The sequence below is a fragment of the Lontra canadensis genome, unplaced genomic scaffold, assembly GCF_010015895.1.
Source record: "Lontra canadensis isolate GAN:19392208 unplaced genomic scaffold, GSC_riverotter_1.0 scaffold66, whole genome shotgun sequence".
NCBI classification, from domain to species: domain Eukaryota; kingdom Metazoa; phylum Chordata; class Mammalia; order Carnivora; family Mustelidae; genus Lontra; species Lontra canadensis.
The window spans coordinates 9,788,981-9,813,468 of NW_022631060.1; the positions used below are offsets into that span (position 1 = coordinate 9,788,981).

Consider the following 24,488-nt stretch of genomic DNA (forward strand, 5'->3'; position numbering starts at 1 on the left):
TCTGACCTCCGTGAAGGGGCTCCCTTCAGATGTCGGCCTCCTGTGCCGGCCCCGTTGCCTGGACCACGGGGTTGAGCGTGATGCGAGGAGTTGCTCAGACGACAGGACGGACCCCGCAGCTGACCACAGCCCCTCCCATCGGCCCCTCTTATCTGTTTTGTGCAAGTGTGCCTATGGCTGCCTGCTGGGTGCCAGTCCACGCTGGAGGGCCACACGGCCTGTCTCCTGGGTGTTTTCTAACCCTGCTGGGGACCTGAGCTATAGAACCACGCCCAGCATGAGGGCCCTTGGGGGCTGGGCTGTCTTAGGCCCTTGCCAGGGGCAGAGGGGCTGCTGCAATGAACTGTGCGTGGGTTAGGGCAGGTGGCCGTGGAGGCCAGCACTCAGGTGGGCAGGCCTGAGGCGTGGGTGAGTCTGCCGCCCCTGGGAGCCCATGGATGGTCAGACAGATGTCCTGACTCACGGACGGCTCCAAAGGTCCCTGCTCCTACCATCACGTGGCTGGAAAAGGGCTGCCCTGCTGGGACTCCATTCCCCAAACTCCTCTGGGAAGGGCCAGTGACTCGATCTCCCCCACGGGGTGGAGCGGAGGCCAGGAGTGTGTCCCTTCTGGGCTGGCCTTCACGCCTGGAGGAGGCCAGGCCCCTGTGGACTGAGGGGAATGTCTAGACCCACTTCCAAGCCCTAGAGGGAACTTGGAGGCCTGCAGAGGGGAGTGGAGGGTTGGAGCCCTGGTCCTGGTGGGCGAGCAGCCCCCGCGGACAAAGGACAGAGCCCCAGAGTGGGAGGTTGCACCTGGGAAGGCGCACCCGGCCTGGAAGGGGCATCTCGACCTTGGCCAAGGAAGGACGGAGCATCTCATGGGCGCGCACGGGTGCCCCCCCAGTCCCCCACCCTGCAGCCCCGCCGGGTACGTGCCGTCCTCCCCACCTCCGTCGGGGGCCACACGCCTTCATTATCCCAGCCCTCATCATCTTCCTCAGCAGCTCGTGAGTAGGTCCCTCTTGCCGCTGGGGGGGGCCTCTGTTTGCTCAATCCCCCCGCCCGTCCCGCTCCTACAAACCGGGCTGTGCTGAGTGTGCCCCGTGAAACCCCCAGACCCCAGTGCTCCGCCATCCCCGGAGTGGGCACGGGAGCCGCGAGGGCACAGGATTCTCTAGTGGGAGCACACGGCGCTAGACTCCTTTCCAGAGCTCCATGGCACCGTGACCCGCTCCTTTCCGGCGAGGCCCGGGGTGCCCCCCAGCACAGCGCAGCCTTCCTAAACGGTGGCGTCGGTGTGTGCCCACTGCCACCCCGGCCACAGTGGAGGGTGGGCAGCCTCCTTTGGGAGACTGTGGGCCGAAGAAGCCCCCTGGGCCTGGCCACAAAAGGCCTGGCACGACGGCCCAGGGGCCCCGAGGGCTCTGACCTCAGGTCCCCGCCAGGAGCGCGGCTGCCCCGGCCCCGCCAGGTCTCCCCCTCACGGCTCGCGGGGTGCGGGACCCCCCGGCCGGCCCGCCCGCCCCGGCCTGGGAAGGGGGGTAGTGGCGCTCAGCGTCTACCGGCGCTTTCGTTACAGGTTTATCTTTGAAACCCTAGACAAAACACGGCTTGTGTGGCTTGACTGAAGAGCTCGCACCTCAGGCCCTCGCCGTCCACTAAGACGGCTCCTCAGGAAAGAAAAAATACACTAACCTTAAAATAACCAGTTCCCAGAATAGCAGCTAATGAAGGCTTCTGAAGGGGGCCCTTTGATCAGCCAGAGCCCAGCCTTCGCCTGTTTACAGCCTTGTCACTCAAGAGCCAGTCACCAGTGCGGGGAGCGGGGGAGGGGGAGGGGCAGAGGAAAGTGGGGGGACTCTGAACGGGGCCGGGGGGGCAGGGCTGTCAGGGGAGCCCCCCCACGCCCGACTTCTGGTGCGGCCAGCCGGAGCTGGCGGTGAGGGGGACGATGGAGCCCAGGGTAGTGCCTGGTGCCTCCCGAGCAGCCTGCAGACGTGGCCTCCTGGGAGCGGGAGTCGGGGGAGGCCTGGCCGCTGGGGAACAGAGGTGGTGGGAGGACCAGAGTCCCAGGCAGGCAGTGGACAGGGAGGCGTGGGTCACAGGCTCCGGGGGCTCGAACGAGGGAATCCAGGGAACGTCCTGTGGGAGCTGAGGGACCCGCAAGGACTTGCCCGTGCTGGGGACGTCGGGGCTTACGAGGTGGCCTTCGTCTGCCTGTGCTGGGCACCGCTCAGCAGGTGTTCCCCCCGTGGGTTGGGTGCTGGGGCGCCACACGAGAGCAGCCTTGTGCGATCACCGCTCAGCAGCCCACAAGGTCCCGGAGCAGCTGATGTGCGACTTGTGAAACCAAGGAAGTGAATTTTAATTGGATTTAAGTTAAGCGAATTCAAATTTAAATTTAAATATAGACCCCCAATTCAGGGATGGGAAAACTTGAAGGATGTTTGGAATGACTTAGGTAAGAGACTCTCCTTTTTTAACTGCACGTTTTGTATCTAAACGCAGACCGAGTAGCTCTTAGGAAAACACGGCATCCAAACTGAGATGCACGGTGAGTGTGAGACACACCCAGCATTTGAGCAAACAATGTCAATCATCCCAACGATTCTTTTCATATTTACTATATACGTAAGTGATAATATTTTCACTCTCCCGGGTTCAATAAGATAGATGGTTAGAGTGAATCTGATCGATTTCTTTGTATATTTTCGACTATCGCTATTAGGAAATGTTAGGTTGTATCTGTGGTTTCCACTAGATTTCTACCAGACGACCCCAGCCTAGACTGGGGGGTCAGCAAACTTTTCTGTAAGGGGCCAGACTGCAAATATCACAGATGAGGAGGCCGTTCAAGCTCTGAGTTCTGTTTTAGAATTTACTTATTTATTTATTCTTGTTTTTTAATGTGAAAACAGGTCCGGCCCGAGATTTGGCCCTGAGGCCCCAGTTTGCTGGTCCCTAGTCTAGAGGCCCTTAGCTGAACTAGGCCAGGGGGCCTCAGTACAAGTTAGTGGGGGGATTCCCCCCTTTCTGAGGGGTGGAGAGGCTGTAGAAGTGGTTCTTTCTCAGTCCAGCCTGCTGAGGGCTGGCAGCCCCACCCAGACCCCATGGAGCTCCAGCATGAGATCCACTTACGACTGAGACCCCAGGGACCAGCATAAACCAGACCTGTCACTACCACCCAGTCACTCCCAGAGTTATGGGGGAACGGAAAGCAGCAGAGTTGGGGACCAGCATGCGGAGCTGGGATGCTACAACCAAGAGACGCAGGCTTCCCAGAAAAATCCTGTCTTCAAAATCCTGATTCTGCCCACTGTGCGAGGATGAGAGCTTGTCTGATCGTGTGCTGGCGAGACACTCGCTGGCGTTGATGAGCTCAGCAGGAGGTATAGGAGGTCAGAGGCTAGAAGTACAGCGAGAGTGGAAGCCACAGATGTAAGAGGTGCCTTAAGACACCTGATGAGCTGAGCAAACATGACTCTCACAGGTGACGGATGGCATCCAAGGCCGGGCCTGCCCAAGGTGGGGAGTCTCGCCGTGCAGCCTTACATGAAGCTGGGACCTTCAAAGGACTCTGTTCGGTGTGAGGGTCAGTGAGAAATAACCGACTTCCCAAAAAGGCTGTAAAGAGAACCATCTGAGGCTAAGGGCAGTGGAACAATGTTCGCTCCGAGAAATCGCATCCATGCTCAGCTTGGAAGCCCAAACACACCCTTCCTGGGTGTGTTTCTAGAAAACTCTGAGCTTAGAATTTGAAGTCCAGCATGGTAGTACCCCCCCTCCAACATGTACAGCAAAGGAAGCAGGAGCCATAGATTCCCCCTGAGACCCTCAATTCCGCTAGGCCTTAGGAATACCCACAGATAAATTTTAGGACATATAAGCTTCTGATTTTAAAGAAACAAAACCCTGAAAGGCAATGAAACACCATGAATGAAAACCAGTCAGAAAAAACAAAGACCAGAGAAGCAGACTCACAAAGAGATAGGAAAATTAATAGAAACAAAATGTAAAAAAGCCCCATTCAATGCATTTCAAGATTTTTTAAAGTTTAAATACACAGGTAAAGAGAAAGCCTATTAAAAATGACCAATCAGGTATGAATAAGAGCCAAAAAGAAGTTTCATAAATAGAAAAATAATTGAAATTAAAAATTCCCTGGACAGGGCAGATTAGACACAGCTGAAGAAATAATTAGTGAATTGGAAGGTGGACCAGAAGATGTCATCCAGAAGACAGTATACAGAGACAATCTGATTTTAGTACAAGAGGTTAAGGAATGTGGTGGGGAGGGAGAGGGTCTGCCACAGGCCTCATGAAAATTCCAGAAGGATACCAGGAGCTCATTATCTTTCAGCGTCCAGTAAGATCTGAAGAGCTAATGACAGAGAGTAATTCCGAACTCAGGTTGGACGCCGAACCACAGATGAAGGGAACTCACCGATTCCAAAGAGAACCAACAAGAGAAACTCCATGCAGACCCTGCAGTGAAAATGCAGAAGACCAGAACCATAGGAGCGATCTACGAAGCGGCCAGAGAGAAGACACGTGCTGCCTTCTGAGGAGGAAGCACTCAGCTTCACCTTTGCTCTCAGGATGAGCTGGATACGCCAAAGAACAGTTGGATAATATTTCCAATGTGCGGAGAGAAAACCATTTTGGTAACCTAGGGCCTGGAACTGTATTCCCAGTGGAAATATTTTTTAAGAACGACAGCAAAAGAAGTCATAAAAAAAATTAAATAAAATCGAAGAGATTCTGATTTTTGAGACAGAAATTCTAATAAATACATCAGCTGGGAAAAAAGTGATTCCAGATGTAAGATCTGAGATGAAAAATAAATGATGAGTGACGAAAGAGGTAACATAGGCGAGTACGTTTAAACACATACTGATTGTCTGAAGCATTATTATTCATGAATCATTCGGCTAAAAAAATAAACATGAGTGAGCTAAAATATACAACAACAAAGACTGTAAGTCAGCGGGGGAGTGATTGAGTCTAAAGTTTTCTAACGTCCTTTTATTACAGATGTGGGTAAAGTAGCAATTAACTGTTATACATCCATTTAAAATGTTCTGGGTTGACATCTACAAGAATGACAATAGAATATATAACTTCAAAACCAGTAGGAAAAAAATCAGACTGAGAAACGGTACTCAACCCAACACATGGAGCAAAATAAACATTAAAAATTTTAGTACGAAAGGAAAACACAATATACATTGCTAGAAGTCAATCCAAACAGATTAGAAATTACTTTAAGTATAAATGTGTTAAATGATTAAAAAAAAACCAAACTTCTCAGCCATTAAGTGTTGGCAAAAGACATCCAAAATGCATATAAAGGATTGAAAATAAAAGAATTTAAAAACCGGACACCAAAATCAGAAAAAAAAATCACAAGAAAACTAGATCCAATATCCTTTATGAATATAGATATATTCTTAACAAAATGTTAGCAAACTGAACATGGCAATGTGTACAAGAGACGATCAACCCCGCCCAAGTGGGAAATGCAAAGTTCATTTAACCCCCCCAAACTGGTTATTACACCACATTAGTAGCGTAAGGGATAAAAATCGTTTGACCATCTCAAAAGATGCAGAATGGGCATTTGAGAAAATCCAATATCCATTCATGATAAGAACTCTGAAAATGCCAAGAGCAGAAGGAAAAAACTTCAGCCTAATAAAGAGCACCCATGGGAAACCAGCAGCTAACAGCACACCGGACAGGGAGTCACTGAGTGATTTTCTCAATTCGACAGTGCCTGGCTACTTCTAGTCAACATTTCCCTGGGTGTTCAAGGCAGCATAAATGGGCAAGAAGAGAAGTTAAAGGCACCCAGATGGGAAGGAAGATGGGAAGGGCAGGTGTGCCCTTCTTCACACCTGTCGTGATTCTATATGTTGAAAATCCCAAGGAATCAACAACAATAACAACAAAACTTACTGAAGTTAATAACAGCAAAGTCATACTTTCCAAGTTTGACATAAAATATTAATAGTATTTTCAGACACTGGTAGTAAACAATGAAAAAATGAAATGAAGGAAACAGTTCCCTTAACAATAGCACCAAAGTCATAAAATGTTTAGGAGTAAATTTAACAAAAGCTGTGTGAGAACTGTACGCCAAAGATGGCATCACTGGAAGATGCAGACCAACTGAACGGTGTGCCCCAGCCGTGCGCATGGGTTAGAAGACGTCAGTTTTTCCCAAATAGATCCAGAGGTTCAACACAATCCCTATCAAAATCCCAGCTTTCTTTTCCCCTCCCTCCTTCGTCCCTCTCTCTCTCTCTCTTTCTTCCTTTCTGTTGAAACTGACAAGATGATTCTAAAATTCGTAGAAAAATTCATAGGACTTAGAATGAGCAAAACAATTTAAGAAAGGAAAAAACCTTAGAAGACTCACACTACCTGATTTCGAAACACGCTATAAAGCTACAATAATCAAGATGGTGTAATGCGGATTTGAGGATGGGCATACAGACATAACAGACTTGAGAATCCATAAACAAACCCATATATGTACGCTCCATTGATTTCTGACAAAGGTGCTGCGACAAGTCAATGTGGAAAACAGTGTTCTCAACAAAAGGTGCTGAGGCCATTGGATATCTATAAGCAAAAAAAAAAAAAAAAAAAGGTAAAGGGGCGCCTGGGTGGCTCAGTGGGTTAAAGCCTCTGCCTTCAGCTCGGGTCATGATCCCAGGGTCCTCGGATCCAGCCCCGCATCAGGCTCTCTGCTCAGCGGGGAGCCTGCTTCCCCCTCTCTCCCTGCCTGCCTCTCTGCCTACTTGTGATCTCTGTCTGTCAAATAAATAAATAAAATCTTTAAAAAAAAAAAGGCTTCACAGTATTTCAAAGGACTGATGCCACACAAGCACTTTCACTGACAAGTGAGCAATTAGAAAACTCTTAGAATTCTAACAATGACAAAAATCATGCTGGAAAGAGCTGCTGGGACAAACAAGAGGTCATCACGGAGATGAGAAAGGTGTGCAAGCAAGTGGACGTTGGAATTAAATGCACTTTAAGTGGTCATTAGATGAAAATGGAGAACCTTAAAGTCACACTTTAGAAATCTAGAAAGTCTAAAATTAGCAACTGGCACTTAGCTACAGATAATACAGACATTAAAATGATAACGCCAGTAAACTGGAAAACGGAGAGGAAACAAAGATTTCTAGATATACAACTGAACAAAACTGACACGAGAAGAGACAGAAAACCCACTGTCCTATAGCTGCCACGTCCTTGACTCAGACTGTGAGGTCTTCCCACAAAGAAAGCGCCAGGCCTGGATGGCTTTACCTTTAATGACACCTAACGTTCAGGAGGGGGAGAATTCCAAATCCCATATGAAATATTCTAGAAAGTAGAAAAGGACAGAACACTTCTGCACTCATTCAGGGAGGCTCATGTAAATTTGACCCCACATCCTGATGAAGACGGTGTAAAAAAGGAAAATGAGGTTATGTATGTATCTCACACAGAAATGTCAGTGCAAAAATTCTGAAGAAAACATGAGCAGGTGGTTTTCAGCTGTGTCTAAGAAATAACGCAGACTTCAAAGGGCTGGCGGGACCGGAGTCCACATGGGTAGGTGGACAGTGGTCACAGAGGGAGATGACCAACGCCTAGACCCAGCAGGGAAGCCATGGGGCCAGAGAGATGGGTGAGTGGCATCTAGGTAGCTCTTGGGGGTGAGCAGGGATGCGGCTGTTGGATGACCAGGTCTCAGGCCAGTTGGCAGCTGGGGGGATGGAGGAGTCCCTCTGGGCTGAGGACAGAGCAGTGGAGCCGTGTCTGGGGCAGACCCCAGGTCCTGGGTAACTGGGCTTGTCTGGTATCAATGAGGGGCAAACGTGTGCTCAGCAGGGGGGTCCAGGGCCAGTGTGCTGTGTGTGTGTTGGGGGGAATCTCCCGGGCTGGGGGCATTCGCGTCCAGGAGAGAGGTGTGCCTGGCCAGGGTTTGAGGATAAGAGACTGTGGAAGGAGTGTCTGATGGTGGGGGTGAGGGCCCCGTCCCACCCACGCCCTCTGAACTGGGGCCTGCAAGCCCAGGCCTTCCCTGTGTCCAGCTCTAAGCCATGAATATTTCCAGCAAAAACAGAGAAGAAAGAAATCCTCCCAGCCCACTGTGCCCCTCATATCAGCAAAAGCAGGACGAGCTGAGCTTGCAAAACACACAGGGCTCAGCATCGACCCTGCAGCCTGAGCTAAGAACATGCACGGGGGCGGGGGCTGGAGCCGTCTTCACGGTTCCCCAGAGAGCCAAGGGGACGCCTGCCTCCCAAGCAGCCCCTGCAGGGCAGGAGGTTGAGCAGGGGCCTATGTTCTCGGGGCTCCTGTTCCAGGCCCTGGTCAGGCCCCTCTGGCCTAGTCTGTGCCGCTGCTCTGGCCGACGCAGCCCACGGGTTTTCCTGCCTGTCCCAACCCTCCCGGTCCCCAGCTTGGCCTGCCCTGCTGCTACCTGGCCTCTTTTCGAACTGACCCTGAGGTTTCGTGCTCATGAAGCACTTTGCGCTCGCCTCCGGCTCTCCACCGTGGCTCCCACCCGCCTGCGCCCCCCCCCCGGACCCCCCGGGACCAACTCTTCGCCTGACCCGCTGTGTGACCTTGGGACACTGCTCAACCTCTCTGGGGCTCAGTTTCCCCACACGCAAGGAAGGATTTATTGGCACGAACGAAGGTCCTTCTTTCCCAGAAGGACAATGGGAGGGAGTGGGGCGGCTCGGGGCATTTTTAACAGAAGCCTGCGAGGAGGGCCTTTCCCTTTCACTGTAGAAGGGTGGCTGGGGGAACTCAGGCTGTCGGGTGGCAATGCCAGTTTTGCTCGTCACAGCCCTGGAGTGAGGTGGGTCCTCACAGCCAGGCCAGGCCTCGACAGGGGTGCTAGGTGCTCCAGGAACAGGCGGGGGGGCCTCTGAGGTGGGGGAGGCCCTCTGGCACACAGGAGCTGTGACAAGGGCTCTGGGAACGGCAAGTGCCTGGGACCCTTCTCCCCTTCAGGGCCGGGCCTGCACATAAGGGGAGGGGGCTCCTTGCAGGGAAACGGAGGCACCGCTAGACAAGTCGAGCTGGCTTTCCCAGGCAGCTCCCTGCACGTGAACACCCCAGGCTCCCGCTCCTCAGAACTGCTCTGTTCCTAAGAATGGGGGCAAGCAGCTGCACTCCCCAAACATCCTCCCCGTCCTCTCCAAGCCCGTGTCCCGCAGCTGAGTGCGTGCGCCTGGGGCAGGAGCGCCATCCTAGCTGCGGCCAGAGCCGTGCATCCCACATGAGGGCCAGACTCCTTCCCTGCCCTCGGCCAGCCCTGTGGGGTCGGGGAAGGCCCGGGGCCTCTGGCCGGCTGGCACTGTCCAGGCCTCCTGGGCCCCTGAGGGCCGGTGGCTGCTGGACTTCCTGCCTCCCGCTTCCCGCAGTCAGCAGGATGGCTCTGGAGTTGTTTATGGTCCCAACGGCCCCAGTGATGACTGCGATAACGTGGGGCCCAGGACGGGCCACCGTGCCCTCTGGACCCGGCGAGGCCCTTTCCCAGGGTCTGTCGCTGAGGGGGCGCAGGCCAGCAGCTGAGGAGGGCCGGGGCCGGTGGAGCCCATCTCGGCCAGCGCCTCGAGGGGCCGCCTGGGCTGCGACACGGCACGGAGCTGCGGCTCGCGCGCTACCTGGGAGACTGCGAGCAGCTGGGTTCGGCTCACACTGAACCGCTTCCTCCCCGCAGAAGGGGGTGGAGGCAGCACAGACCCCGCCTGCCCGGCCGCCCCCACGGTCCGGTGGTCTCCTCTCTCCTTTCTTCCCAAACCTTGCCCCCAGGTCAGGGACTCTGGAAGACACTTAGCTTTGTTGTTTAGACCTGAAGAAATGAGGGCGCGTCCGTAATTCTGCATCGTGGAGGCAAGCGGGGCCCCACCGCAGCCCGCCGTGCCGGCCGTGGCCAACCGGGCCGTCCTGGTTGTCAGACCCGCACAGGCGGCTGGATGTTTGCTTCTCCAGCCTGGGCAGGGGCGCTGCTCCAGGAGACCCTGTCCCAACCCACTGCCATCCCCAGAGGACACCAGGTTCTAGTCTGAGCTTTAAGGGGTGGCCTGGCCTGAGAAGCAGAGGGCAGAGCCATAAGAAAACTCTCGAACACCAGGGCAGGGAGAGGGGAGCGCATCTGGAAGCTGTGCAACAGGGGCCACTCCCCGGTCCCCTAGGGCAGGGAGGCCTGCGTACCCAGGGGCCACCACGATCCCTATCAGCAGTGGAGGTCGGTCAGCAAAAGCCTGCTTGGCCGGGGGCCAGGGCTGGGTGAGCAGGTTGGAGAAAGGGGCCCGGGTCTATCCCCTGTCCTACCTCTGCTTCCTCTGCTGTCTAGAAGCTCCCCCCAGGGTGCCTGGCCTGCCGCACCGGAGGTGGCCACCAGCCGCTCCTGGAGGATTATGCCAGCCCCGAGTCCCTGGTCCCAGGCACTGGAAGAGCCAAGGATACCCTGGTTCCGTGGAGGGTCCCCGGGCCTCTGATACCTGCCGCCTGGGGACGTGACCTCTCCTGCTCTCTTCCTGCCAGACAAGGCCATCTGCCACCAGGCCATCTGCCCGAGAGCAGGCCAGGTACCAGCCTGGCTGGGGCCTGCACTGCCCGGGGGCCAGACCCTCCAGCAGGCCGGATGTTGGGGTTGCATAGTCTCAGCTGGCCAGGCCAAAAGTGAGGACCCCGGTGGGTACCTGGACAGCGGCCCTCCCTCTCCTGTCCTGGCCCCGTCCCGTGTCAGGCCCCACGGCCAGCCCAGGCCAAGGTGGATGGTACACGTGGGGAGGGTGTGATGCTGCGGGCCAGGGGGCCCAGGGAGCCGCACCCCTGCCCTGCCTGCCCAGCTTCAGTGGGGATGGAAGTGGGCCAGAGCCCGGCGTTGCCCAGGAAACCGAAAGGCACACACAGGCCCTGCCCAGCGAAACCCTCTATTTTTAGTCTCCCAGCTACTTTCAGATAAAGCCCGTGTAGACGGACGAGCTGTCGGGCACGATAATGGCCCCCTCTGAACCCCAGAGATTTCACAGGGAGGGCCTGAGCCCAAGAAAGGCCCCCTCGGCTCCCCAGGACACCCCGGGAGAGGCTCCTGCGCTGAGAGGCCCGCAGGCCTGCTGGCGGCGGAGGCATCCTGGTGGCCGAGGGGCCGTGCTTGTGCCCCGGACTCACAGGCCCACGTCCCACCTGGATACGCATCGGGGCCTTGGTCGGCCCAGCGCTCCCCGAGCGTGGTCTTCACCCCACATGGGGGTCCTCGAGTCCCAGCTCCAGCTCCCCGCGACGCACCCTTGTGCCGCTCTCAGCACCTCTGAATTCCCCGAGCACACACGGTGGCGGCGTAGACGGCCCCTGTCCCCCGTGCCCTGCGCAGCATTAGCCGCTCCCGAGAGGGGCCTGGGGGCACCAGGTGCCACTTGTCAGTAAAGACACCATGTACCAGAGGTCCTACAAACCAGAGCCCTGGGGACCGACATCGGCTTCGAGTGGGGGAGTGGACGTGAGCCCCAGGTTAGGGAGGCCCTGGTGCCACAGGGCACGCCCTGAGCCCAGGCCGGGGTGCAGGGCGGCCCGCACACGGCTCGCGACGCCACTGGGAGAATCCACAGCTGCTGTGGGTGCCGCCCCGAGGACCATGACCGTCACCGGAGCCCGCGTGGCCCAGGGATCTCGTGCCTACCTTGTCTTCCACCCGGTTCAGGCGGGCCCCAATGGTGTTGCTGCCGCGGTCCTTGGTCTTCTCTGCGGGGTAGAGTGCCCGAGTCAGGGACGCGCATGCTGGCGGGGGAGGGGCCCGGAGGGAAGGGTGACGGGGGCTGGGGGGCGCCGTCTAGGGTCAAAGGCCCGCTTGTGAGCACCTCCACGGTGGGAACCCCGGGAGGTGCGGGGGTGGGCTGGGCGGGGGGGTCCCGCGAGGCCTCCGAAACCCGGCCCAGGAGGACGGGGCCTTCCCCGTGGGGGCTGCGGGCGGGGGGCAGGCGCACCCGCGGGACGGGGCTGTGCGGAGGCCGCGTGCTGTCGGAGTGGGAGGTCGTGGCGACCCCGCGGTGGGCGAGCCTGTGGGCGCCATTTCCCGAGCAGCGTGTGCTCACTTCCTGCCTCCGTGTCCCACCTTAGTAACTCGTGCCAGGGTTCAAGGGCTTTCATTACCCTTTGTCGTGGGGACGCGTCATCCAGCCCTGCTGGCAGCTCGGGGGACGGTCCGTGCTTACTAGCAACAGGGTCCTGCGGGATAAGGTCTGCTCCTTGATTTTGCCGGACTCGGAGCTGCCGCACGCAGTGGACCGTGCCACGACCTAACCCTGATCTGTCTGTGCTGGGAGGCCCTGGAACCACTTAGACCTGCTTCTCCTCGATGCAGTGGCCTGGGACGTGCCGCTGGGTTGCTGACACAGACCTGCATGTTCTGCGCCCCCCGCCCCGGCCCCCGGTGTCCTGCTGGCCTCGCCAAACGCCCTGCCATCCGGCCCCCGCTGAGCCATGGCTCCCACCAGGACTCGGGCTGGGCGACCCACGGGACCGGCCTGGCCTTGTCCTCCCTGGAGGGAGCTGTAGCCCCGGTCCGGGGGACACGAGGGGTCAGGGCTGGAGAATAGCTCCCGCCCAGCTGCTGCTGTTGCCGGCCCCTCAGGTCTGTCTGGGCTGGCTACTTGCCCTGCATGGGGTCCTGAAGTCACACTCAGATCTCTGAGGGCCTAGAAAGGCCCCCCGTCTAAAGAGATCCTGTATGCACCAAAGATTCCTTTATAAAGCACATGTCTAGGCCCTTGGCTGGGCGGGGCGGGGGGGGTGTCCACCGGCGTGTGGGCCTGTCCTGCACTTCCAAGGCCCTTCTGGCCTGTTCTGATGGGGAGAGGCGGGCGTGGGTGGAGGGGGAGGCCAAGGGTCTGGTGCGGGCAGCGTGTCTGGATGAGGAAACTCACCTGAGACAGAGATGAAGAGGGAGGGCTTCCCGATGGACTGGTCCAGCCTGGGAGGGAGGGAAGGAGACAGACCCGCTCGTGCTCGGCCCGGGCTCCACACACACCCACCCAGCCCACTGGTGAGTGGACAGGTGAGGTGCCCGGCAGGGCGACCAGCCACTCACCCCTTTTGGGGACACCCACCACTGCCCTGAGCCCACCACGGTCCTCCTAGGCCCAGAAGCCTGTGCTACTTTCGAGGGCTACTCAGAGGCGAGGGGCAGTGGCAGAGTCCCTCAGCTTCCTCCCGGGGCAAGTGTCCCGAGTCCTGTCATTCCCTTGTAAGAAGACCAGGCCGGGCGCCTCAGCCACTCAGAGAGACTGGCGGGGAGCGGGCCCTTCCAGGGTGAGGCCCCATTGCCGAGCTAAGCGGGCTTCACATCCCTACAGCGGGTTAGCCGTGGTCGGGGGCAGCCTGAGCCTCTGGCTGAGGTCAGAACGGACATAGTGTCCCAGCCTTACCCTAGGACACGGGGGGTAGGTCCCCAGGCTAGCCCACTGGAGAGGTACAGCAAGTCTGAGCCTGTGCAGGCCCCGGGGACCATGGATTTTCCGTGGGGACAAACTCTTCAGGCCGGATGCTAGAAGCTGGCATCTCCCACTAGTTAGTGTTCCTGATTCCAGGCCCAGGATGGGGAGGCCTCAGGGGTGCAGCCCAGGGGGCAGGACTCTATGCCGGGCACTGGGTGTGTCCTGGGCAGGCCTGGCCCTCCTGGCTCCCAGGTGGTGTGGTGGGGGTGGGGGTAGCTGGAGGGTATCCGTGGCTCTGTGGGGGCAGCAGGCTGGCCAGGGAGCCCCCAGCCCAGCTGCCCCACCCCCCCATGCCCATGCCCCTGTCCATCACACACCCCCGCCCCATCCCCATCCATCTTCCCCCGCCGTGCCCGCATCCATCACACCACCCCCTGACCCCGTGTCCCGCCCCGTCCATGCACACCCCCCGTCCCGCCCCCGTGCCCACCTTCTCTGAAGCTCTTTGATGCGCACCATGAGGTTGAGGTGGCCCTGGGAGTACTGCTCGATGACGTCCCGCACGTCATAGGGTTTCCGGGCTTGCTGTAGACCACAAAGACTGTCACCCTCTGTGCTGCGCCCTGTCCGCCCAGTGCCACCGGCGACAGTGATGCTGCCTGCCTGCATGGGGCCTCTCGGGGACCTGAGGAGGTCAATGCTGCTGAGCAACGAGCAATGGGGCTGTCCCGGCCCAGGGCACACACAAGGGCCTCCTCGGCCCTGGGGCTGGGTCGCTGGAGCTGGGGGACCCTGGGCTGGAGGCTTGGCCTCTCTGGGCCTTAGCTTCCTGCCCACTCACCACAGGGCACCGTTGCCTCCCCTCTCCAGGTTACCAGGCCCTGTTCTTGGGAGGAACCTGTCACTCTGTGGGGCCAGGAGGGGCCGGGCTCTGCGCAGCCATGGTCTTCAGGGCCCCACGCTGAGCCCTGACCCACGCACCATTCTCAGGGCGGGGGAGAGGCCAGCAGAAGAGGCCTCGGGTGACAGCTGCGGCCTGTTGTGCTCGCTCTCTGCGACGGGGCAGCCTGTGTGGCTCCGAGGGGGTGCTCCCATGGTGGGCCTGGGGCCACGCAGGGCTGGGCAGTGACCCCAAGGCCCCTGGGCTTGGTGCCACCTCAGAGCCCATAAATGCACATGGGGCTCAGGTGAAACCGCCAGAAACCACCACCGAGCACGTGGCTTCTCACGACATCATAGAACCTCAAGCCACGTTTACGGCCCCGTTCCCAGGAGCCCGCGGGCCGAGGGTCTCCCCCAGGTCGCAGCAGGCCAGTGGAGCAGGATTTTCCTGGCCCAGAGGCCCTGCGCCCATGCAAGTCAGCCAGAGCTGTGTGGGAAGGCGACCCCTCTATCCAAGGGGCCACGGGTCGCCTGGGCGGGTGGGGCCCCGAGTGGGGCTCAGCAGCGCTGGAGTCCGCGTTAGCAACGAGCCTGGGGTCATTGCCTCTTGCCGGGGAGGCAAGCCAGACAGCGTGGTGGAGGAGGCCAGGGCAGAGACCACGAGGAACGAGGTTCATAGACCCACTGACTGTCCGGGCTGGGCGTCTGCCGTGGGGTCCCCTGGGGACATGTCCTCCCTGCCCAGCAGAGCCTACTCCTCCTTGCGGTGGCCCCGTCCCCCAAGACTGGGGCTCCCCTAGTCTGACGGCACAACTGGCCCTGTTTTCCCAGAAACACGGGGTACCCCGGGGTCACCTTCTTCAGATCCTGGACTGTTTCTGATGGGCCTAGGGGCTCTGCCCGCCACGTGGGCAACTCGGAGTCCTGGCAGCTCCCCTGCTAGGGTTCTGGACTCTGGGAGTTCCACGGCAGATGCCTCCTTCCTCCCAGAGGCTAGGCCCCAAAGTCCAGGCCCTTGGCCCTCACAGGCAACACACAGTCCCTCTGTGGACCCCAAACGAAGACCCTGAGATTGGTGGGGGAGGGTGGGATTGGACCCAATTGTCCCCAAAGCACAGCTGTACCCCATACGGGAAGACTCGTCTCCCTCGGGGTCCGTGCTGGGCTCCAGAACCACCTTGTGGGCGATATCCAAGGCCTGTCGCGAGACCACGGGGCGGACATGGGAGAGGACTCGGGGACGGGCCTCTGGCTCCCCGCACGGTCAGCTGAATGACCGTCGTAGCAGCAACATTTAGGTACGGGCTGGTGATAACGCACCCAGACCTAGGTCTTCCTTCTGGAAGAGTCTGAGCTCCTTCTCCGTGTGCACGTGGGAGGTAGTCCTGGGTCATGACGGTCAGCCTCCTGTGGGCCCCAGGGCTCCGGGGGGCATGCTTAGGCCAGTGAGGTCTGGGCTGGGACATGGGCTGCGTTCAGAGCTCTGGGGGGAGTGGGCCTGGCCTGGGGAGGAGGGAGCACACCCCTGGGATGGGCTCCCAGAGAGGCTGGAGAGCATAGACCGTGGTGCGCAGGTGGACGTGGGCACCCGAGTGCGTCGGGACCTTGTGTGTGCACGCGTGTGCCTCTGGGAAGGCGTGAGAGTGTGTGCGAGAGAGAGAGGGAGAGTAGGAGCATGTGCCTGCACGGGTCTGCAGGACGGGGGGCTGCCGGACACGGCTCTGGGGCGGGGGGGGCGTGTGAGCCCCACCTCCCTGCGCTCAGAGCCCAGACCACAGAAGGGTCCGTGCCTCCCGGCGGGGCCCCAGGCGCCCTGAGACTTATCTTGGAGCTGCTAGGCCCCCAGGGTCTGGTCCGCACTCTTGGAGGCCTCTGTCAGGGGTGGCCTGGGGCCCCGCCGGAGAAACCATCTCAACTTTCCCTCCAGAGCTCATTTCCTCTGACGGCAGCAGCAGGAGCCTGAGATGAGCCGAGATAATGCAGCGCTGTCCAGACTGACCGACGGTGGACACGGGAGTTCAAGGCAAACTCGAAGGGCTAAGAGCCTCTGGCTCCTCTGGCCAGACACAGGGGCGGCCCCCCGGGCACTTATCGGCCGCAGCGAGGCAGGCGGGGGGCCACCCGCCACGCCTGGGGCTGGGGGGCGGGGTCGGGGTGCAGGCAGACAGACCAACAGGCTGTTGTGGGGGAAGGGAAGGCCTCCCTGACAGCTGGGCCCGCAGACCTCCTCACAGCCAGGCACTCCCTCCAGGCCGCTCCCCTGGGGGTCCCTCCTCCCTGTGGAACTTCGCCACTGGCAACACGGCCCAGCTGGTGAGGCTGAGGCCGCCCCGGTCCCCCGCCTTGTTCGAGAGCCTCGGTGCCCCACTGGGACACACAGGGAGGCTCTCAGGAGCATCTCCATTCAAAGGGCCCCACCAGCTTTGTTTGGGGGCCCCAAAGGTCCCGGGCACAGACGTGGGGCAGAAAGCAGGGAAGGTAGGTTGGCCCGGCCTTCTTCTGGGGGCCACTCGCAGGGCCCTGACCTGTGTCCTGCAGCAGGGAAGGGGGCCCCAGCCTAGAAGGAAGTACGGGGCCCCTGCTGATACCCACAGGCAGTTTCTTGCCTGCCTTTTGGGGATGGGGTGCTCCCCAAGTCAGCTCTCACTGCAGTGGGCACCCGTCTACCAAGGACAAACTCTGTCCCGAGCCGGAAGCTGCCCACATGACACTTGAACTGGGCAGTCAGAGCCTCAAGTTTCTGCCTGCTGTGCTGGGGGCCCCTAAACCCAGCAAGCCCACTGCCCACCCTGTACAGCCTCCCCGCTGCCCCGTCTTGTAGGGCCCTGCTTGGGAGACTCAGCAGCCTGGCTTCTCAGGTGGGGGCCATCCCCATTCTAGAAGATTCTTCACTGACGCCCCTACTCTACCCGTTTGATGTCTGGGGTCTTCGTTATCACCACCAGGCTGCTGGCCAGTGAGGGGGCTATATCCCGGCCCTTCCCAGGACCTCCCCCGTGCTGCCCAGAGCAGTCCCCTGCAGGGGGTCCGTGCCCCTTCCCACCCAGAGGTGCTGCTGCTGCTGGGAGGTGGGCCCCTCCTCCTCCAGCGCCCTTCGGCTCCCTGCCTCCCACGCTTCCCCTCTGTGGGAGGGAAGGCAGGGCCACAGGCTTCAGATACTCTCCACCTCTGGGGCCATCATGTCTTTCCCAGGATCTTGCCAGGCAGACCTCTGGCTGCCAGCCAAGAATGGCATTTACGATGCCTCGTGTGTTTGGGCAACGAGAAGTCCCAGACCCTAGTGGGACCCTTTGTGTGACTTGTCCCAGTTTGGCGGTGAGCAGCCTCCCTGCCCGGGAGTGCCAGGCAGACAGGCAGCAGGGTGCCACCGAGGGACGGTGTGCGTGGGCTGCCCGAGACCAGCCAGCTGCAGAGCCCTGGGGCTGCATGTGACACTCGTTGGGGGTGGGTGAGCACAGTGGCCAGGTGTTCTGGAAGGAGAATGGGCACACCTGAGGGTCCCCGTTTCTGCAGTCCACATGCTCTCAGAGTGAAGGCTGAGCCAGGGACCTCCTCAGACCAAGGACTGTCCCCACAGCCGAAGGAAGGAGCTGAGCCTGCTACCAGCTGGCTTTCTCTGGGGCCCTTTGGCTCCAGGGGCTCCGAGGGGTGGCTGCCGCAAACCTGGCCCTGGAGGGAAGGGGATGGGCAAGGGTGCCCCTCCAGCTCCGGCCCCAACAGAGGAGCCCTTCCTTCTCCTGGAAAGGGGCCCCCCCCGGGGTGCCAGGCTACCCTTCTGTTCTGACTCCCACTGGGGGTGGGGGAAGAACAGGGCCAAAAGCACTGACTCCCGGGGACAGGGCTCTGGGGACGAGGAGACCCTACTTCCCGCCCAGGTGATGTGGGACAGACTCAGCACCTCTGTCACTCCTGCGTCATCTGCCGGTCAGTTCGGGGAGAGAAGGGTGAGTCCCCGAGGCTCTGTGTGCATCCAGCTCTAGGCTGGACCTCGGCGCAGGGTCCTTTCAGGGGTGCGCTGTCTTACAGACGAAAACAAAGTTGTTCCGGGGTATTTGGTGAGGGAAGGGTCAGGTCTAGGGTGTGGCAGGGTACGGAGGCCTTGTAGCCTTTGCCGCGAGTGGGAGAGGAGTTTCTGGGCTGGCCCAGGGCGGGAGGGCTCAATGTAGGACTCACCTGGAATTTCTTCTTGGCTACAAAGTACTGCATGCGCCGAATGACCTTGATGGTGGCCCGGTGGTGTTCCCGCAGCCTGCGGGGGAGGAGGGAAGAGAGGTGTGAGTGGCCCCTACGGCCCTCATCCTGTGCCCAGCACCTCAGACACTTGGCGCCTTCCCAAGTGTCTCCCCTCTCAAGTGCCTTCTAGAAACCTAGATCCTTCTAGAAATAAAGATCCTTCTAGAAACATCAAAACAGGAAACATGACTGATAACGTGTGTAGAAAAAGTCTAGAAGGAAACACACGCACATGGAAGGGGTGGGGCTTTGGCTGCTGAGACTGCACATGACCAGGCCTCTGCCAGGAAGAGTGCGCTGTCCTGTGGCTTGCACATGCCGCAGGAAAACCAAAATGATCTCTAGGGCCATAGTATCATGGAGCCTTTATGTATTTTTACACTGAGAAGACGGAAAAGCAAGGGCAAAAAGAGACCACAGAAACAGATCTTGAGGTGTGGCGGATTCAGTGGCCCAGAAGCTTGGAGCTCCTCTGTCAGGAGAGAGAGTTGGTTTTCCCACTACTTGAATTTGGGCTGACCTTGACACTTGCTCTGGAAAAAGAATGCTGGGAAGTCACACCATGTATAACTGATGTGCTCTTGGAATGTGGCCGCATGATCCAGCCTGAGCTGGGTGGCTGGAGAGGTGGCTCGGAGGAGAACAGAGGTGGCCCAGTCGAGAGCCAGTGTCAGGCAACAGACACGTGAGTGAAGCCACCTCTGACCAGCCCGCCCCAGAGGACCGCACAAACGCACACACAAAGCCAGCAGAGCGACCTCCCCATGGAGCCGACAGCAAATTACGGACCCACAGAATCGTGACCAAGAAAACGAGCTGTGGTCTTGACCCACGACATTTAGGTGTGGCTTCCTAGGCAGCAATGGATTACAGGTAGAGAAATTAGGACCCGGCCAGGGGTCCTGTCGTATCAGAGTCTTCAAGCGCATGGTGCTGGCTTGGAGACTGGGCATTGGGCAGAGGCTGGGGGAAAAAAATGGTGGATCCTAAGATGTTGGGCATAGAGCGTGACGCTGTCATTAACTGGATGAGACTTTGAGGTGAGCGAATTTTGTGCTGAGAGGAATGAAAAAGTTACGGCCCGAGGGCAGCCTGCTGTGGATCAAAGAGGAAGGCAGGTCCTTTGCAGTTTCCCTGAGCAAGAGGTGGGGTCTGTTCCCACCACGGCGGACGTGGACCATGTGTATGAGCCACGGTCTCAAGAGCCCTCAGAGCTCCCACTGTCGTCTCTCAAAATGCCGCTGTCATGCAGACGTGTCTGAGCGGGGCTGCTGGAGGAACAATGTGGAGGAGAGGAGACCACCCAGATGAGCCGCCCCAAAGGCGGGCCCGCAGGCTCGCGAGCAAACAGACGGCTGTGGTTTGCTTCCGAGCTTTGAGATAAAGACTTAAAAAACCCTGATTAATTTGTTCAAGAAGATAGATGGAGTGTTTCACCCGAGAAATAAAACCTTAAAAATAATAAACCGGAAATTCTAGAACAGAAAGGACAATAACAGAAATTAAGAACGTGGCAAATTTGATAGCAGAGGAGATCTGCAAGGGAATTTCCGGGTAGGGGCAGGGAGACAAGATAGAATTAAACATACAGAAAATGTGTAAGATGCGGGAGACAGGATTCCAAGACACGTGAAATCCCAGAAGGGGAGGAGGCAAGAGGGAGACTCAGAGGCTGAGAACGGCCCAAAAATGATGGAAGACATCAGAGCGCAGACGCCAATAGGACTTTAGCTCCCCGGGCTTCTCAGAGTAATGCGGCCGAGACCAAAGTCACAGGGAATGTCACAGAAGTAGTGAAGGAGGGGTTGGGGACAATGACGCATTATCCTGATGACTGGCTTTTCAACAGAAAGGGTAAAAGCTGGGTGACGTCCTTTTTTTTTTTTTAAGATTTTATTTACTTTTTTTGAGATAGAGAATGAGAGAGAGAAAGCACGAGCAGGGGGAAGGACAAAGGAAGAGGGAGAAGCAGGCTGTCTGCTGATGGAGAACCCAACCTGGGGCTCGATCCCAGGACTCTGAGATCATGACCTGAGCCCAAGGCAGAGGCTTCACCAACTGAGCCCCCCAGACGCCACGCCAGGTGCCATCTGTAAACTCCTCAAGGAAAATCATGACCAACCTAGCGTCCTAGACCCATCTAATAGACCCTAAAAATGAAGAAGGAAAGTAAGTAAATCCTGTACGATTCTCCTCAGATGAGGTCCCTAGAAGAGTCGGATTCAGAGGGACAGACAGCAGGATGGTGGCAGCCGGGGCCGGGGAGGTGGAGGGGGAGTTAGGGTCTCATGGGGCCAGACTTTCAGTTTCCCAAGATGAAACGGTTCTGGAGACAGAGGCTGGGGACGGCCACATAGCACGTGAGTGTGGTTAGGGCCCCTGAGCTGGGCACAAACACGGTTAAGATGCTGTATTTTATGTTATGTACATTTTGCCACAGTAAAAAGGAGAAAGGAAGCTGAAACCAAAAGCAAGATAATTCACGGCTGGGAGAGCCGCACTGGAAGGCACGTTCAGGGGACAGGCTGGGAAAAGTGATCCCCGGGGGAAGCGTGGGGTACGGGGAGGGGTTAAGAACGCATAAAATGACAGATTTATGAGAACCTTTCAATTTGTATTGACTGAAACGGTAGCGCTTCATGAGGTTTAAACATTACTAGAGACAAAGAGGGACATTTCATAATTTTCAGCAATGGTGGGCTCTGGGGAACGATCTCGGTCTGATCCATGCACCTGAAACCCGCATGCGTCCCCGTGTCTGTGCGCGCGAAACGCAAGCGCACGACGAAAGACCGCACGAGAGGCAGAGGGCACGGAGGGCGCCGCGCGGCTGCGAGCGCCACGGGCCACCGGGGCCATGGCAGATGGGCCGATCCAGGCCGACCCAGGCCGGCCCTAACCAGTCAGCCACGGGTGGGATGACGAGAGTACGTCAATGCAACAGGGCAACAGAACCAAAATGAAATAGAATCAATATTCGATTGATCCAGAAGAAGCAGGGAAGGAGGTAAGAAAGAAGGACGAGCGTAAGGCCGTGGAGTGTGCGCGCCCCAAGGGGACAAGCATTCCAGTGCACAGACAGACGCAGCCAGACCGGTTCAAAAGGCACCTTGATGTTGCTCATAATTCTGTACAGAAATCTTCGTACAGACGTGAAGATGTAGAGAGGTCGACAGCAAAAGGACAGGGAAGGATAGAGCCCAGGGGAGCGCGGGGAGGTAAAGCAGAGCATACGAAGTGAACTGTGGGTAGAACCAGGGACAAAGGTGGCTGTTTCATCCTTTAAAAAGCTGTCACTCTGGGACAAAGATACTAATTCTAAGTCTGTATGTGCCAGAAAACATAACCGCAAATACACAAAGGAAAGCAGCAGCAGAAGATGTGGAAGAGAACGTGAATGACCAGGGACGGAGATTTGGGTCCCCCCCGCCAGCCACTGACAGAAGACGCGGCAAACCACCGGCAGAGACGAGTCTGGGCGACATGAGCAGAGACTTGACCTAATCGACACTGACAGGACGCCGCGCCCGGTGGCCAAAGCGCATGTGAGCTTCCCAAGTGACACGGAGCGTTGACACGAACGGACTGTGCGCAGGGCTTAAGGAGCGAGGTCCCACGGACTTCAAAGAAATTCAATCACATATGTACGTTCTCTGACTGAGGGGAAATTTAACTAAAATCAGTAAGAAAAAGATAACCAGAAAGTCCTTAAGCATTTTAGAAATTAATCTAAATGGCCCGAGGTCCAAGAAGAAATCTGCTAAGAACCAGAAAGTATTTTAAATTGGTAAAAAGGTCCCATGTCCTGGGTCAATCAGTGGCCGACGCGCCATGAAGGGGAGCAAGGCTTTGGAGAAAACCTGTGACCTTGACTGTATACATCAGAGGAGAGGGAGGCCAAACTCTCTTTCAAGAAGTTATTTAAAAAAAAAATTAAACTCCAAGAAAGTAGGTAGAAAGAGATAAAACACAGTTTAACCCAACGAAATAAAAAGTGAAGATTACGTTAAAAACATCACCAAAGCCAAATCGCGATTCTCTGAAGAAACTAATGAAATTGACAAACTTCTGGCAAGAGTGACTGCGTACGTCACCCTCGGTGACGGGAAGTCACCAGTGTCAGGCATCAGAAATAGAACATCTTGGGGCGCCTGGGTGGCTCGGTCGGTTAAGGCCTCCGCCTTCGGCTCAGGTCATGATCCCAGGGTCCTGGGATCGAGCCCCGCATCGGGCTCTCTGCTCGGGAGGGAGCCTGCTTCCCTCTCTCTCTGCCTGCCTCTCTGCCTACTTGTGATCTCTCTGTCAAATAAATAAATAACCTAAAAAAAAAAAATAGAACATCTTTACAGATCTCAGGAGTTACAAACTCTATTCAGAGGACATTACGTACAAGAGTAATTTTGACAGTTTGGTTAAAATATATCAATGCCTTAAACATAATATATAAAAACAGACACTAGAAGAAATAAAACCTAAATTTTCCAATATTAATCACATAAATTAAATTAGGAATTTTAACGATTTTTGCATAAAGCAAACTAACAAAACCTTAAGTCTAGGTGATTCTTCTAACCATTTAAGGGAGAACTAACACCATTTTATAGAAATATTATGGAGAATTTTTATGAAGCAGCAGAGCCTTTATATCAAAACCGGACGGTATGTTTCAAGACAGAAAAAGCACTGGCTGATCTCTCTTGCCAACATAGAGGCCAGTATCCTGCCCATACAGCAAACTAAACCCAGTGTTGTCTCCAAAGACACGTGACCGATGACGTTTAATTCAGTTACCCAAGGCTGCGTCAGCATCTGAGAATAAACATCCATAATTGGCCACAGAATAAATTAAGAATAAATTATACTTGTGGGGCGCCTGGGTGGCTCAGTGGGTTAAAGCCTCTGCCTTTGGCTCAGGTCATGATCCCGGGGTCCTGGGATCAAGCCCCGCATCGGGCTCTCTGCTCCACAGGGAGCCTGCTTCCTCCTCTCTCTCTGCCTCTCTGCCTACTTGTGATCTCTGTCAAATAAATAAATAAAATCTTAAAAAAAAAGAATAAATTATACCTTTTCTATAATCACAGAAGAAAGTCCACACAATAAGGAAAAACATATAATCAATTCAAAAGATGCATAGAAACATTTGATAAGACTCAAGAGCTTTTCCTAATTAGAAACATGACTCTAAGGAGAGCAGGAACAGAAGAGAACTCTATTACGTAGAAAACACACACAAACACAAAACAAGACAAAGCCCGGTGGAGCGGACGTCACACTCAATGGTGAAATATTAGGGGGTCTCCCTTCTGAGAGACGGAGCAAGGCAGAGTTGTCTGTGGTCACCCTTTTTTTTTTTAAATATTTATTTATTTGAGAGAGAGAGAGAGAGAGAGCGAGCACGAGACATGGGAGGGTTAGCGGGAAGCAGACTCCTCACTGAGCAGGGAGCCCGATGCGGGACTTGATCCCAGGACTCCGGGATCATGACCTGAGCCGAAGGCAGACGCTTCACCCACTGAGCCCTGCAGGCGCCCCGCGGCCGCCCTTCCTATCGGACGCTGTCTTGAAACTCTCAGCCCATGTGACAAGGGACTGGAAAGAAAACAGAGACAGACTCACGGGACAGGGTAAAAATAAAACCATTCTTACTTGCAAATGACGTCATCACAGATATTAAAATCTTCAGAACCTTCAGATAAACACTTTGGTTGATCCATGAATTTAGCAAGAACATCAGTTTCAGTAATTACCGGTATTTCTACAAGCTGGTAACCATTAGGAAATAAAACAAAAAGATACCAATAACAGCAGCGTCCGAAATCATAAAATGCCTGCGAATAAACCTCCTGGAGATGAGCAAAGTCTCTACACAGAAAAGCTCCAAACCTTCATGAAAGAAAGGAAAGAAGCCCTAAATCAACTCAGGATATGATGTTTATG

General features: G+C 56.5%; 1 protein-coding gene across 2 annotated transcripts in view; it reads right to left on the minus strand.

The window, feature by feature from the left end:
- KCNQ1 (potassium voltage-gated channel subfamily Q member 1) overlaps window positions 1–24,488 on the minus strand; it is a 305,399-nt gene that overhangs the window by 54,045 nt on the left and 226,866 nt on the right. For both annotated transcript variants that reach the window (XM_032879756.1, XM_032879758.1), the window contains exons 12-15: window positions 18,492–18,567; window positions 13,927–14,021; window positions 12,927–12,973; window positions 11,684–11,745 (exon numbers count right to left, since the gene is read on the minus strand). In XM_032879756.1, the coding sequence (XP_032735647.1) occupies window positions 11,684–11,745; window positions 12,927–12,973; window positions 13,927–14,021; window positions 18,492–18,567 (280 nt within the window). The remainder of the gene's footprint in view (window positions 1–11,683; window positions 11,746–12,926; window positions 12,974–13,926; window positions 14,022–18,491; window positions 18,568–24,488) is intronic.